At 39.5% G+C, this 16877-nt stretch overlaps 1 protein-coding gene across 1 annotated transcript in view; it reads right to left on the bottom strand.

Annotated features, from left to right (window-relative positions):
- Window positions 1–4929: 4929 nt before the first annotated feature.
- Window positions 4930–16877, bottom strand: part of GNB5 (G protein subunit beta 5) — an 83362-nt gene continuing 71414 nt past the window's right edge. The window contains exons 10-11 of the mRNA XM_053719899.1: window positions 5838–6004; window positions 4930–5604 (exon numbers count right to left, since the gene is read on the bottom strand). Of these exons, the coding sequence (XP_053575874.1) occupies window positions 5593–5604; window positions 5838–6004 (179 nt within the window). The 3' untranslated portion in view covers window positions 4930–5592. The remainder of the gene's footprint in view (window positions 5605–5837; window positions 6005–16877) is intronic.

Consider the following 16877-nt stretch of genomic DNA (forward strand, 5'->3'; position numbering starts at 1 on the left):
TGTATTATAGTGGCGGCGACGTTGGCGGTGGCAGATTAGGGGTTAATAAATTTAATATAGTTGCGGCGACGTTGAGGGGGCAGAATAGGGGTTAATAAATAAAATGTAGGGTTCGGCGATGTTGGGGGCATCAGATTAGGGGTTCATAAGTATAATGTAGGTGGCGGCGGTGTCCGGAGCGGCAGATTAGGGGTTCATAATATAATGTAGGTGGCGACGATGTCGGGGGGCTGCAGATTAGGGGTTAATAAGTGTAATATAAGGGGTGTTTAGACTCGGGGTTCATGTTAGAGTGTTAGGTGTAGACATAACTTTTATTTCCCCATAGGAAACAATGGGGCTGCGTTAGAAGCTGGACGCTGCTTTTTTGCAGGTGTTTTTTTTTCAGCCAGCTCAGCCCCATTGTTTCCTATGGGGAAATCGTGCACAAGCACGTTCAGCCAGCTCACAGCTGACTTAAGCAACGCTGGTAGAGGTGAGATGTGGAGCTAAATTTTGCTCAACGCTCACTTTTCTGAGGCTAACGCCGGCTTGCAGAAAACTCGTAATACCAGCGTTGTCTTAAGTGAGCGGTGAGAAAAAAAGGCTCGTTAGCACCGCACACCATTACTGACAAAAACTTGTAATCTTGCCGAAAAGTTTGTTAAATATATGTGTGGCACAATTATTGGCACCCCTATAAATTCAAATGAGAAAAATATTTTTTCAGTGCAATAAAAAATCAACACATATCTATTTTATCTCAACGCACTGTGAAGAGGATGGTTCGAGTGGCCAAAATATCTCCAAGGATCACAGCAGGAGAATTGCAGAAGTTAATTGCGTCTTGGGTCAGAAAGTTTTCAAAACTACAATCCAAAGTCACCTACATCACTACAAGTTGTTTGGAAGGGTTTCAAGAAAAAAGCCTTTACTCTTATCCAAAAACAAACTCCAGCGTCTTCAGTTTGCCATACACTACTGTAACTTCAAATGGGATTGGGTTCTATGGTCAGATGAAACCAATATAGAGCTTTTTGGCAATAAACACCATAGGTTGGTTTGGCGCACACAGAGAGCTATCCATATGGAAAAGTACCTCATGCCAACGGTTACATATGGTGGTGGCTCTTTAATGTTTTGAGGCTGTTTTTCTGCTAGAGGACCTGGACATTTTTTTAGGATACATGACATCATGGACTCTATCAACAGATATTAAATGAACACCTGACTGCCTCTGTCAGAAAGCTTAAAATGGGCCATGGTTTTATCTTCCAGCAGCACAATAATCTAAAACATACATCAAAATCAACACAGAAATGGTTTACTCACCACAAATCAAGGTCCTGCCATGGCTATCCCAGTCCCCTGACTTGAACCCCATAGAAAACCTGTGGAGTGAACTGAAGAGGAGAGTCCACCAGCATCAACCTCAAAATTTGAAGGATCTGTTATCTTGGCAAAGGGAGGTAGCACAAAGTATTGACTAAAAGGGTGTCAATAATTGTGCCACATGTATATTAAACAAATCTCTTTCTTTTTTTTTATAAACCTGTGTTGTGTTTTCAATTGTTTGATATCCATGAGAGCAGAGTAATTTTGTGTATTTTTTTTAACAAAAGATCAAAAGGGTAAACAATAAAGACATATTTTCCCAGCCTTCTTTGCTCATATTTACCAAGGGTGCCAATATTAGTTGAGGGCACTGAATTTCTATGTGAAGGGTCTGATAAGGGCTTCTTTATTATATCCAGCTGCCCAAAATAGGACCAGTGATGTGAGGTATTTGACATTGCAATAACAAGAACTTTAATTTGAAAGAGGGAGATTGCCGCTTTTAAATAGGGGTCTCATGCTCCTATATGTAGTGTGTTATACAAGAGAATATCTTCCCAATACCGATTATTTTATTTCATATGCATATGTTCTATCAGGTGATTATTCTTGCCATAGTACTCACCCGATAGCTACCTGGGTTTGGGATTCTCATTTGGAAGAGGTGCCTCTCACATGTTCTGTTTTAAGATAGAGGTTTGAGCTAGAGTCCCTAGAAGGGCAGGAAACCCCTAAAGAGGGTTAAACTAATAAGGCCTGGAGCTTGTAATGTTCCTGGAATGTATTCAGTACTGTTGCAGCTGAAAAGTTCCAAGAATTATTGGCCTTTATAGATAAATGTGTCAGGATAAGAAGATAATCAAGAGACAAGTAGATTGCGCTAATGCTACTGGACCTCAGACAAGTACTTTTTAAATTTCTACACTGTGGAAAGTCCTCAAATTAGTGCACTTCAGCTTTCGCTCGCACGCACACATTTTACTTTTAATACGCGGGGTAACCCACGTGTGTTAAAAGTTTACTTCTAGCAGTGTTTGGACACAAGCAAAAGCGCTAAATAGCACGCCACATCTAATCTGACCCAAAATGTATTTTAAAATGTAATCCAAGTTTTGGCAGCAATTTTGCAAAAATGTAAGTAAAAGTTATCGTTACTAGTGATTAGTTTTACTGTGTACACTACCTATAAAGAAAATTGTGCATACTCTGACTAGTGGTAATCTCACGTGACACCTCTGGAACTCAGAGCATACGGGGGGGAATGTGAGTGCACATGGCTTGTTGCTTAAAGTAAAGTACTGCTTTTACTAGAAGTAGTTTTGTAAACACAATTGTATTACAAAAACATGTTTAACAAAATTGTATCCCGATTGAATGTTTCTATAAGGACAGATATAGTGAAATAGATTTACAAATGAGTAAGATAATTATTGGACAAGATAATCTTAGTTTTTTTCCAAAACCATTGTGAATATATTCTTTATAAGGTAGACACATTGGTAATTAGTTCAGTTGTAAAATATTTATTTGTATTTAAAAGCATAACTAATATACAGTGCCATACACAATACAAACAAATAAAAGAACATGATTCCATATTGTATATATTCTAATTTATACATATATATATTTATATCTCAACAGTGCAGAAACAGTAAATTATAAATAAATACGATCTAGTGCAATACATTTTTGTGTTAGTCTACATTCTATTAATAATCTGGGGTGATTACTGTAATACCATAATTACCATACAAACTTTTTTATTTAACAGTGTACAAACCTCTGTGTTAATACAGAGGAAATACAGAACGTATTTCAATAGGAATGATACATGAGGTAATATCCAGTGATATTGGCTGGAGATTTGAGAGGATATCCCTTATTACATGCTGTATTAGAGGTAAGGTAATGACTACACCAGGCTTTATTCGGTGCTAGCATACCGCTTTCACAATGTTGCTTTGAAGCCACAGCCTATGGCAGTTGCTTGTGGTAAAATTCCCAAGTTAGGACCTTTCAGTTGTACACTAACAAATCAATATAGCTGAGGTGCAAATGCATATCCTTCTAACTAAACTTACCCATGGTTTTTGTGCAAAGTGATACTTAGGGCATAAAGCATAAAGTTGACTTGATAATAGTAATGTTTTAATGACACACTGAGCACATAACCTGGGGTGAAAAAGAACACATTTGTGATTATCTATTTAAAGCAGCATTCTTGCACGGCAGTGTATCAGCTAATCTATTATCTACATAATGTCTAAAACCCATAGGAAAGAGCAATCCAATAATACATTTATTCTCATGATGAGAAAACAGTTTTAAAGCCTGTACTGTTACAGAACATCCTTATTGCAGGTTTATTTATTATAAACTTTATTTTTTACTTAGCATTTAACTCCATAATTGTATTTTTTCTCATACTAAAAGGCGTTTCATAATCCCACAATTTTTATTAAAGTTTGGTAGAACAAATATATTATTATTTTTTAAACAATATATATAGTTTTCTCCTATACACAAAACAAAATATAAAATAACTAAATTAAAATGATTGTAAAGTTTAATGAGTAAGTGCCTAAACAGGGGCACTTTCATTCATTTAACTTTACAAAGACGTTTATTTTTTAAAATACCTTTGCGTTATGGTAAATATAACGCCGATCCTCCGCCTGCACCTCATTATTAGCAGATCGATGACGATCCAGCTTCCTCCAATTGTTGCGTGCCCAACGAGCTGGATGCCAAAGGGGCACACAACAATTGGAGGAAGCCGGATTCATCATCGATCTGCTAAAGAAAGCAGGAGATGTGGGCGGAGGATCAACGTTATGTTTACCATAACGCAATGGTAAGTTTTTAAAAAAATAAGCGTCTTTGTAAAGTTTAATGAATGAAAGTGCCTCTGTTTGTAAGATTATTTTTAGATAGTGGGCACTTATTCATTAAACTTTACAATCGCTTTAAGGGAATTTATTCATAGGAGCCTTGAACAAAACTGTAACCAATAAACATTTTTTACATAGCTTCCTTCATTGACTAGTTACAGATTAGTTTACATTATAACCTTTTCTAGATTTCTGTAAACATATATTCAATAAATTAGATACTAGTGTCAGTCAAACATTTACAGACACACTATTATTACACATGAATGCTTAAATATGTTAATTACATGCCATTGATATGTATTGAAATAATTAGCCCAGTGGATAGATGCTGTATTATAAATAGACATTTGGAAAATTAATACAATGTTAATTGCTACTATACAATGCTATATTCTGCCTTTTGTGTTGTTAAAAATCTAAGCTGTACTTCTTCAAGACAAGAATTGAAAGGTATTTATAGTCAGCTGCAGACCAGGGAGACGTGTAAATACCTTTATCCTGTCAGAACATCCAATGTTTGAATACATAGGTCTATACATATATAACTATAAATATGTATAATACTTTAAATCTTATGCTGGATCACAAAGTATAGCAGTATTTTCAGTAATGGGTAGAAATGAGCAATTTACTAGTTAGCACATATCAGTAAAATGACAATTTAAAGCCCAAATTAAATATTGTATTATGTGTTTAGGTTAATGAATAGGTCTTCTACTAGTGATAACAAGAAGCTATTTAATGTTTGTTTCAAGAGTGGTAAGCATCATATGGTCATAACTAGAGAATCTTACTACAAATCACATTAGGGTCTTTGTGCCCAAAACTTTCATAAATAGTGTAATTACTTGTCTCCATGTCTTTTTGTTTTGCCTTAAAGGGGCATTGTACTCAAAAAAATATAATGTGTATGAAAGAGCAGTAAATAAACATATTTTTTGTATGAAAAATTCAAGTCTATGTCAAGTTAAAGAGATTATCAATAAATGAGAAAACTAGAGTACAACTGATAAAGCTAGATTAATGCTCATAGCTTTATTGGTGGAAAGGAACTAATCTCCATAACCGTTATAAGAAAATAAAAAAAACTAAATATAAAAACACACACACATATATATATATTGCTATATTATGAAATGTTAACATAGAAACAAAATATTTTGAGTGCAATGTCTCTTTAGTGTAGGGTAGGCATGAGGTTATGTAATGATGCTAAATCAAAAAGTATAATGGATGATTTGAACTTCATAAAAATCAGAGATGATATGAGTTGTAATTTTACCAAGACGGAGTAGAGAAGTTTTAGCTATCAATTATTCTTTCTGCTAGAACACAGCTACAGGTCCATCTCAATGTCTTTCTTAAGGACAGGTGCCATAAATCAAGCCCAGATCTGCAAAAAATGAATACAATTTCAATATATATATATATATATATATATATATATATATATATATATATATATATATATATATATAATGTTTAGAAAATAATGAAGGAGGAAGTTTCACATATGACTTATGGACACATTGTTCAGCTGAGTATAGTGTGATAGTTGCATGCAAGCGATGCTCATTTCCTAACATTTTATAGTGACATCTACAATGGAATGAATGACTAACTCACTCTTAGTGTATGATCCCATGATCCTGAGCAGAAAGCTGTTCCATCAGGAGACACACGAAGGGTGCTGACTCTGTTCTCATGGCCAAATAGGATCGATACTCTGGTCCCCTTGAGAACATCCCACACATTAATTGTATAATCGTTATAGCCACCAAAGAGCAAGCGACCTGAAAAAATGTAGACAAAAAAGCCATTTAATCTCTATTTTTAAAGCCTATGAAATGCATGTTTTTTTTTTCTTTGTTTGTTGAATCTTGAATATATTTTAAAATGAATACACCTATTTATTTATAATGACACAGTGAGTCCATGGATAATCATCAGTTACTGTTTGGGAATATCACTCCTGGCCCCTACCCACAATCCCCCAGTCATTCCCTTTGCATGTAGTGCAAGGAGGAGGTGAAGTTTAGGTGTCTGAGAAGTTTTCTTCAAACAAGATTTTATTATTTTAGCAGAGTAAGCTTACTCTGTTCTTTTCTGGGGTCTAGCCTAGTCCACATCAGTCTCTTCAGTAGGGCAGTGGTGGCTTTTGAGCACTTGAGAACTTTTGAGGTACAATACTCACTGCGTTTTCTCAAGAATCTGCTGCCCTAACTAGAAAACCTGAGTAAGTTTACTCAGTTTATCTCTCTTCACAGGTCCATGTGAGGTGCTGCACCCTCTCAAGCCAGGTGAGCTGTCCTGCTGCCGGACAGCACTTTCAGGTAAGTGCCATTTTAATTTTCTTTTGCAAGGAGATTGCTGGCACTTGTTACAGGTAAAAGCGGTCTTATTTAATATGGGACTTTATTAAACCTTCATGTTTGGGCATTGAGACTGTGAGATGATGTATGGTGGCTCAGTGTGTTATAGTAGTTTTTAAACTTTAACTTTTGGTCATGGAGATTACTGTTGTAAGCCATTTTTTTTGGCAGTTAGGGCTCTGTAACCGCTCTGTATTTGAAAATGAGCTGCAGGACAGGTAGGCACCTCAGTAAAGCTACTGAGGTGTATAGGTAGCCTGAGGTCTATTTGGTTTGTTGTGCTAAAACACATTTCTATTTAAAGACACAGTACACATTTATTTTTTATTTTCAAATAAAGAATTTTTACACGTTATCCTTATTTATTACATAAGATGGATCAAGAGGCTTTTCAAACCATTATGCCAGACGAAGTTGCTGATTGTCAGTTATGTTTTGATGCTCAGGTGGAACCCCCAGTTACTTTTTGTTCCTCATGCATTGAGAGAACTTTAAGTTATAGAGATAAAATATTTGTCCATGAGCCACCATTATTCCAGGCAAATGCTGTTCAGGTGTTTCCTGTTGCAGATGTGCCACAGCTTTCTCCTCAAGCGTCCCAACTTTTTCAGTCTCCACATACAGTGCCCTGTATTTCCTCTTGCAATCCTGTAGGATTTTCTCTACAAGACATTACTTCCCAGGTATCCCTTGCGGTATCTGAGGCCTTGTCAGCTTCCCCCATGTTGCAGGGAAGGCGTAAAAGGGAATTTAAGGAAACAGTTAGTAATGTTTCTGATCAAGTTCTGGCTATCCAGAGTGTCCCTTCCCATAAGCCTGAGGAAGAAGACATGTCGGTAGCATCTGACAGGGAAATATCAGACTCAGACAGTGTAATTCCTTCTTCTGATGCTGAAGTGAAGTGATATCCTTCAGATTTAAGCTAGAACACCTTTGCTTATTACTTAAAAAGGTTTTGGCTACTTTGAACGACTCCGACACAACTATCGTAGTCAATCCTAAAAAGTCTAGTAAATTGAATAAATAATTTGATGTTCCCTTTGCGGTGGAGTTTTTTCCGGTTCCTGACCGTGCTGCGGAGATTATTGCTCGAGAATGGGAAAGACCTGGTATTCCCTTTTCTCCATATCCTATTTTTAAGAAGATGTTTCCTATAGTGGATTCTATTAAGGAGTCGTGGCAGATGGTTCCTAAGGTAGAAGAAGCAATCTCCACTTTGGCCAAGAGGACTACTATTCCCATAGAGGATAGTTGTTCTTTTAAAGATCCAATGGATAAAAAATTGTAGGCTTTACTAAAAAAGATGTATGTCCACCAGGGTCTACAATGGCAACCTGCAATGTGTATTGCCACTGTTACCAGCGCTGCGGCTTACTGGTTTGATACCCCTCTTGATGAGATCCAGGACAGGATTAAGGCTCTCAAGTTAGCCAATTCCTTCATTACAGATGCTTCCTTACAGGTTATTAAACTGGGAGCCAACATTTCTGGTTTTGCAGTCCTAGCCCGCAGGGCTTTGTGGTTGAAGTCCTGGTCTGCGGATGTTTAATCTAAATCTAAGCTCATAGCAATTTCTTACAAGGGTAAGACCTTGTTTGGACCTGGTTTGGCAGAAATTATCTCAGATATTACTGGAGGGAAGGGTTCTTTTCTTCCTCAAGATAAAAAGAATAAGCAGAAGGGACGTCAGAGTATTTTTCGTTCCTTTCGTAACTTTAAAGGCAAGTCTTCCTCCCCTTCCTCCAAGCAAGATCAAGCCAAGCCTTCCTGGAAGCCTAACCAGTCCTGAAATAAGGGAAAGCAATCTAAAAAGCCTTAAGCTGATTCCAAGTCAGCATGAAGGGTTGGCCACGATCCGGGAGCGGATCTTGCAGGGGGCAGACTCTCTCTTTTTCCCCAGGCTTGGATAAGAGATGTACCGGATCCCTGGGCGATGGACATTGTCCCTCAGGGATACAAAATAGACTGCAAATCTTCCTCCCAGAGGCAGGTTTCTCCTCTCCAGATTATCTGTTGACCAGATAAAAAGAGAGGCGTTCTTACATTGTGTCAAGGACCTTGCCGCCCTGGGGGTAATAGTTCCAGTTCCCTTTCAGGAAAGGGGTCTGGGATTTTACTCGAATCTGGTCGTAGTTCCCAAAAAGGAGGGAGCTTTTCAACCAGATCTAAAATGTTTAAACAAGTTTCTCTGAGTGCCATCCTTCAAGATGGAGACTATACGCTCCATTCTTCCCTTGGTACGAGAAGGTCCGTTCATGACCATAGACCTAAAGGATGCATACCTTCATGTTTCAATTCACGGGGACCATCACAAGTTTCTGAGATTTGCCTTTTTGGACAATCAATTCCAGTTTGTGGCCCTTCCATTCGGCTTTGCCACGGCTCCCAGAATTTTTTCAAAGGTTCTGGAGGCTCTTTTAGCTGTGCTTCGATCTCAGGGCATTGCAGTGGCACCTTATCTGGACGACATTCTGGTTCAGGCGCCATCTTTTCAACAAGCAGAATCTCATACGGAGATCTTGTTGTCTTTTATTCGATCCCACGGATGGAAGGTGAATCGGGAAAAAAGTTCTCTGGTTCCAGCTACAAGGGTCGTATTTTTGGAGACCATAATAGACTCCCTGTTAATGAAGATTTTTCTGACGGAGGTCAGAAAAAAAAGATTTTCGACTCTTATCTTGCCCTTCAGTCCTCTCCACGGCCGTCAGTGGCTCAATGTATGGAGGTATTCGGTCTGATGGTGACGTCCATAGACATCATTCCGTTTGCTCAGTTTCATCTCAGACCTCTGCAGTTATGCATGCTCAGACAATGAAACGGGGACTATACGGACCTGTCTCTGCATGTAGATCTAGATCAGGCCTCAATAGACTATATTCTGTGGTGGATTTCTCAGGATCATCTCTCCCAGGGTACTTGCTTCCGCAGACCCTCCTGGGTGATTGTGACCATGGATGCCAGCCTTCTAGGTTGGGGAGCAGTATGGGGCTCGTTAAAGGCTCAGGGCTTATGGACCCAGGAGGAGTCAGTCCTGCCCATAAACATCTTGGAGCTGAGAGCGATCTTCAATGCTCTTCTGGCCTGGCCTCAGCCTTAGCCCGGTTTATCAGATTCCAGTCAGACAACATAACCTCGGTGGCCTACCACCAACCACCAGGGGGGAACTCAGAGTTCCTTGGCCATGACAGAGGTGTCTGAATTATTCAGTGGGCGGAGACCTGCAATTGCTGTCTGTACAATCCACATCCCAGGAGTGGACAATTGGGAAGCAGATTTTCTGAGCAGACAGACTTTTCATTCCAGGGAGTGGGAACTTCATTCGGATGTGTTTTCCAGCTTGACCCTCAAGTGGGGGCAGCCGGAGTTGGATCTCATGGCTTCTCGTCAGAATGCCAAACTTCCGAGATATGGCTCGAGGTCAAGAGATCCGCAGGCATTTCTGATCGATGCTCTGGCAGTTCCTTGGAACTTAAGTCTAGCATACCTGTTTCCTCTGTTCGCTCTCCTTCCAAGAGTCATTGCTTGAATCAAGCAGGAGACTGCCTCTGAGGAAGGACCTTCTACTTCAGAGTCCCTTCCTTCATCCAAATCTCGTTTCTCTGAAGCTGACTGCTTGAAAATTGAATGCTTAGTTTCAGAGTCAGTCATTGAGACCTTTATTCAGGCTTGTAAGCCTGTGATTTACAGGATTTATCATAAGAAGGATTCCTAGGATTTTGTCCTTTCTCCAGGATGGTCTGGAGAAGGGTTTGTCGGTAAGTACTCTAAAGGGTCAGATTTCTGCATTGTCTATTTTGTTACGTAAGCGCCTGGCGATGTGCCAGACGTGCAATCGTTTTGTCAGGCCTTGGTTAGAATTCGGCCTGTGTTTAAACCTGTTACTCCTCCATGGAGTCTTAACCTTGTTCTTAAAGTTTTACAACAGGCTCCGTTTGAGCCTATGCATTATTTAGCTATTAAGATGTTATCTTGGAAAGTTTTGTTTCTTGTTGCTATTTCCTCTACTTGGAGAGTTTCTGAACTCTCTGCTTTACAGTGTGATTCCCCTTATCTTATATTTCACTCTGATAAGATGGTTCTGCGTACTAAGTTTGGTTTCCTGCCCAAGGTTGTTTCGGTCAAGAATATTAAACAGGAAATCATTGTACCTTCTTTGTGTCCTAATCCTTCTTCTCACAAAGAACGCTTGTTGTATAATCTGGATGTTGTGCGAGCGCTAACATTTTATTTGCTGGCAACTAAGGACTTTCATCAGTATTCTGCATTGTTTGTTTTCTTTTCAGGGAAATGCAAGGGTCATAAAGCTACGGCTACTTCACTTTCCCTTTTGCTGAAGAGCGTTATTTGCTTGGCATATGAGACTGCTGGACAGCAACCTCCTGAGAAAATCACAGTTCATTCCACAAGGGCTGTTTCTTCTTCCTGGGCCTTCAAAAATGAAGCTTCTGTGGAACAGATTTGCAAGGCTGCAACTTGTACATCTTTGCACTCTTTTTCCAAATTCGATAAATTCAATATTTTTGCCTCGGCTGAAGGTTCTTTTGGGAGAAAGGTTCTTCAAGCAGTGGTGCCTTCTGTTTAGGTTCCTGTCTTGTCCCTCCCTTATCATCTGTGTCCTCTGGCTTGGGTATTGGTTCCCAACAGTAATTGATGATGATCCGTGGACTCACCGTGTCATTAGAAAGAAAAATGAAATTAATGCTTACCTGATAAATTTCTTTCTTTCTTGACACGAAGAGTCCACGGCCCACCCTGTATTCAGACCGTTTTTTTATATAAACCTCAGGCACCTCTGAACTTTGTGTTACTTCCTTTCTCTCCTCTACCTTTAGTCCAATGACTGGGGGATTGTGGGTAGGGGAGTGATATTTAACAGCTTTGCTGTGGTGCTCTTTGCCTCCACCTGCTGGCCACGAGTGATATTCCCAACAGTAATTGATGATGATCCGTGGACTCACCGTGTCAAGAAAGAAAGAAATTTACCAGGTAAGCATAAGATTCGTTTTTTTGTTTTAGTGTGTATTAAAGGGGCAGTAAACCTACAAAATAATGTTATATAATTCAGCACATAGTGCAGAATTATATAACATTATCTTAGCGCAAACTTTATGCAACATAATATTGCAGCTAAAATTTGATTATAGAAGAGGATTTTTCAGACCGCCGCTCTTTGCTCTACTAAGCGCGTCTGATTTTCCCCCTGGGCGCATTTGGGCAGCTGTCTAGTCACAGCCCGGCCCAATCGTGCCATTACATTCAATGAAGCTCGCTCCCGCTATCAGATAACAATTTTAGTTGTTATATTATGTTGCATAAAGTTTGCGCCAAGATAATGTTATATAATTATGCACTATGCGCAGAATTATATAACATTATTTTGTAGGTTTACTGCCCCTTTAAGGCTCATGGCTAACAACTGATATGATCCCAGCTATGAGAGTTGGCTCTATCATATAATAAGCATATATTCTCCAGTATCAGATGTGCACAAGCATTCGCTTCCTGTTTTCATATATTTTTAAACAGCATTGACTTAAAGGGACATTATAACTAGTTTTTTCTTTGCATAAATGTTTTGCAGACAATCTATTTATATAGCCCATAAAGTTTTGTTTTTTAAAAAATCGATACATTTTGCTTATTTTTAAATAACATTGCTCTGCTTTTCAAACTCCTAACCAAGCCCCAAAGTTTTAGGAGAATACTGACGTATACCTACTCCAGCTTGCTTCTGTTTGTGTAAATGGTCTTTTCATTTTCAGTATAGGGTCTTGCATATCAAAATAAGGGGGAGGGGGAGTGTCTGATATTTCCCACTTGCAGTGGATGTTCCAGTAACCTTTTAAACAGAGCTAAACTGGAAGCTTCTAAGTAAGTTTTTATACTGTTAGTAGTAGTAGTATGGAGGTTATGTCAAACTCATTTTGACGGGGTGAACACGCCCCTTTCTCCTCCCCTAACTCCGCCCCTTTCCACTCCCACTTTTACACCCCTTTTTAATATCAATTTGATATAAAATTGATATAAAAAGGGGGGTTTGATATGAATTTGATATTAAATTGATATTAAAAAAGTGTTTTTAATACGAATTTGGTATCAAATTGATATGCATATTTTTTAATTAGGATTTGGATTAAAAGGTTTTAAGAGGGGTATTAAATTTAAGATTATTTTGATATTGTTGATTAGGAGATTTATAAAAGATTATAAAAGTTTAATGTTATTTAGTTAAAAATGTGGAAATTATACTTTTATATTGTATTCTATTAAAAGGGGATATAAAATCTTAATATATATATCTTCTATAATGTTCAATAGGTTTAATAAGGCATGTCAGGACTTGTCTTTTGCCAGAAATGCTAACGTTATGTTAGGGCATGTCTTTTAACCAAAAACAATGAGGCGTATCAGGACTTATCTTTTGTCAGAAAATGTCACACGGTATGTTAGGAGATGTATTTCTTTCATGTAATTGGCAAGAGTCCATGAGCTAGTGAAGTTTGGGATATACAATCCTACCAGGAGGGCAAAGTTTCCCAAACCTCAAAATGCCTATAAATACACCCCTCACCACACCCACAATTCAGTTTTACAAACTTTGCCTCCTATGGAGGTGGTGAAGTAAGTTTGTGCTATGATTTTTTTCGTTGATATGCGCTTCTCAGCATTTTTGAAGCCTGTTTCCTCTCAGAGTACAGTGAATGTCAGAGGGATGTGAAGGGAGTATCACCTATTAAATGAAATGGTTTTCCTCACTGGGATCTATTTCATAGGTTCTCTGTTATCGGTCGTAGAGATTAATCTCCTACCTCCCTTTTCAGATCGACGATATACTCTCATATTCCATAAGCTCTACTGATAACCGTTTCAGTACTGGTTTGGCTATCTGCTATATGTGGATGGGTGTCTTTTGGTAAGTATGTTTTCATTACTTTAGACACTCTCAGCTATGGTTTGGCACTTTATGTATTTATATAAAGTTTTAAATATATGTATTGTACTTATATTTGCCATGATTCAGGTTTCAGTATATTTCCTTTTGCAGACTGTCAGTTTCATATCTGGGAAATGCATTTTTTAGAAATGTATTTCTTACCTGGGGTGTAGTCTTTTTTCAATTGACTGTCATTTTTCAAATTCGCGGGCAGAATTAGGCTCGCGAGGGCGCAAAATGCTAAAGTTTATTGCGTCATTCTTGGCGCCGGGTCCTTTCACAAGGTTGCGTCATCTATGACGCGAGTGTGTCATTTCCGGACGTTTTTAGCGCCAAAAAATATTTTTCTGTTTGTTGTGCATCATACTTGGCGGCAAAATATTTTCATTATTTTAGATCCCATTCCTATTTGCCTCTTGCCTTTTTTTCTATGTCAGAGGGCTATTCTATTTGCATTTTTTTCCCATTCCTGAAACTGCCATATAAGGAAATTGATAATTTTGCTTTATATGTTGTTTTTTTCTCTTACATTTGCAAGATGTCTCAATCTGATCCTGTCTCAGAATTCACTGTTGGATCCCTGCTACCTAATAACAGTTCTACCAAAGCTAGGTGCATTTGTTGTAAACTTGTGGAGATTATACCTCCAGCTGTGGTTTGTAATAGTTGTCATGATAAACTTTTCCATGCAGATAATGTATCCATCAGTAGTAGTTCATTACCTGTTGCTGTTCCCTCAACATCTAATGCACAAGATATACCTGTAAATTTAAAAGAATTTATTTCTGATTCTATTCAGAAGGCTTTGTCTGCCATTCTGCCTTCTAATAAACGTAAAAACAGAATTTATGTTTACCTGATAAATTACTTTCTCCAACGGTGTGTCCGGTCCACGGCGTCATCCTTACTTGTGGGATATTCTCTTCCCCAACAGGAAATGGCAAAGAGCCCAGCAAAGCTGGTCACATGATCCCTCCTAGGCTCCGCCTACCCCAGTCATTCGACCGACGTTAAGGAGGAATATTTGCATAGGAGAAACCATATGGTACCGTGGTGACTGTAGTTAAAGAAAATAAATTATCAGACCTGATTAAAAAAACCAGGGCGGGCCGTGGACCGGACACACCGTTGGAGAAAGTAATTTATCAGGTAAACATAAATTCTGTTTTCTCCAACATAGGTGTGTCCGGTCCACGGCGTCATCCTTACTTGTGGGAACCAATACCAAAGCTTTAGGACACGGATGAAGGGAGGGAGCAAATCAGGTCACCTAAATGGAAGGCACCACGGTTTGCAAAACCTTTCTCCCAAAAATAGCCTCAGAAGAAGCAAAAATATCAAACTTGTAAAATTTGGTAAAAGTGTGCAGTGAAGACCAAGTCGCAGCCCTACATATCTGATCAACAGAAGCCTCGTTCTTGAAGGCCCATGTGGAAGCCACAGCCCTAGTGGAATGAGCTGTGATTCTTTCGGGAGGCTGCCGTCCGGCAGTCTCGTAAGCCAATCTGATGATGCTTTTAATCCAAAAAGAGAGAGAGGTAGAAGTTGCTTTTTGACCTCTCCTTTTACCGGAATAAACAACAAACAAGGAAGATGTTTGTCTAAAATCCTTTGTAGCTTCTAAATAGAATTTTAGAGCGCGAACAACATCCAAATTGTGCAACAAACGTTCCTTCTTTGAAACTGGTTTCGGACACAGAGAAGGTACGATAATCTCCTGGTTAATGTTTTTGTTAGAAACAACTTTTGGAAGAAAACCAGGTTTAGTACGTAAAACCACCTTATCTGCATGGAACACCAGATAAGGAGGAGAACACTGCAGAGCAGATAATTCTGAAACTCTTCTAGCAGAAGAAATTGCAACTAAAAACAAAACTTTCCAAGATAATAACTTAATATCAACGGAATGTAAGGGTTCAAACGGAACCCCCTGAAGAACTGAAAGAACTAAATTGAGACTCCAAGGAGGAGTCAAAGGTTTGTAAACAGGCTTAATTCTAACCAGAGCCTGAACAAAGGCTTGAACATCTGGCACAGCTGCCAGCTTTTTGTGAAGTAACACAGACAAGGCAGAAATCTGTCCCTTCAGGGAACTTGCAGATAATCCTTTTTCCAATCCTTCTTGAAGGAAGGATAGAATCTTAGGAATCTTAACCTTGTCCCAAGGGAATCCTTTAGATTCACACCAACAGATATATTTTTTCCAAATTTTGTGGTAAATCTTTCTAGTTACAGGCTTTCTGGCCTGAACAAGAGTATCGATAACAGAATCTGAGAACCCTCGCTTCGATAAGATCAAGCGTTCAATCTCCAAGCAGTCAGCTGGAGTGAAACCAGGTTCGGATGTTCGAACGGACCCTGAACAAGAAGGTCTCGTCTCAAAGGTAGCTTCCAAGGTGGAGCCGATGACATATTCACCAGATCTGCATACCAAGTCCTGCGTGGCCACGCAGGAGCTATCAAGATCACCGACGCCCTCTCCTGATTGATCCTGGCTACCAGCCTGGGGATGAGAGGAAACGGCGGGAACACATAAGCTAGTTTGAAGGTCCAAGGTGCTACTAGTGCATCCACTAGAGCCGCCTTGGGATCCCTGGATCTGGACCCGTAGCAAGGAACTTTGAAGTTCTGACGAGAGGCCATCAGATCCATGTCTGGAATGCCCCACAGCTGAGTGACTTGGGCAAAGATTTCCGGATGGAGTTCCCACTCCCCCGGATGCAATGTCTGACGACTCAGAAAATCCGCTTCCCAATTTTCCACTCCTGGGATGTGGATAGCGGACAGGTGGCAGGAGTGAGACTCCGCCCATAGAATGATTTTGGTCACTTCTTCCATCGCTAGGGAACTCCTTGTTCCCCCCTGATGGTTGATGTACGCAACAGTTGTCATGTTGTCTGATTGAAACCGTATGAACTTGGCCCTCGCTAGCTGAGGCCAAGCCTTGAGAGCATTGAATATCGCTCTCAGTTCCAGAATATTTATCGGTAGAAGAGATTCTTCCCGAGACCAAAGACCCTGAGCTTTCAGGGATCCCCAGACCGCGCCCCAGCCCATCAGACTGGCGTTGGTCGTGACAATGACCCACTCTGGTCTGCGGAATGTCATCCCTTGTGACAGGTTGTCCAGGGACAGCCACCAACGGAGTGAGTCTCTGGTCCTCTGATTTACTTGTATCTTCGGAGACAAGTCTGTATAATCCCCATTCCACTGACTGAGCATGCACAGTTGTAATGGTCTTAGATGAATGCGCGCAAAAGGAACTATGTCCATTGCCGCTACCATCAACCCGATCACTTCCATGCACTGAGCTATGGAAGGAAGAGGAACGGAATGAAGTATCCGACAAGAGTCTAGAAG

The sequence above is a fragment of the Bombina bombina genome, chromosome 6, assembly GCF_027579735.1.
Source record: "Bombina bombina isolate aBomBom1 chromosome 6, aBomBom1.pri, whole genome shotgun sequence".
NCBI lineage: Eukaryota > Metazoa > Chordata > Amphibia > Anura > Bombinatoridae > Bombina > Bombina bombina.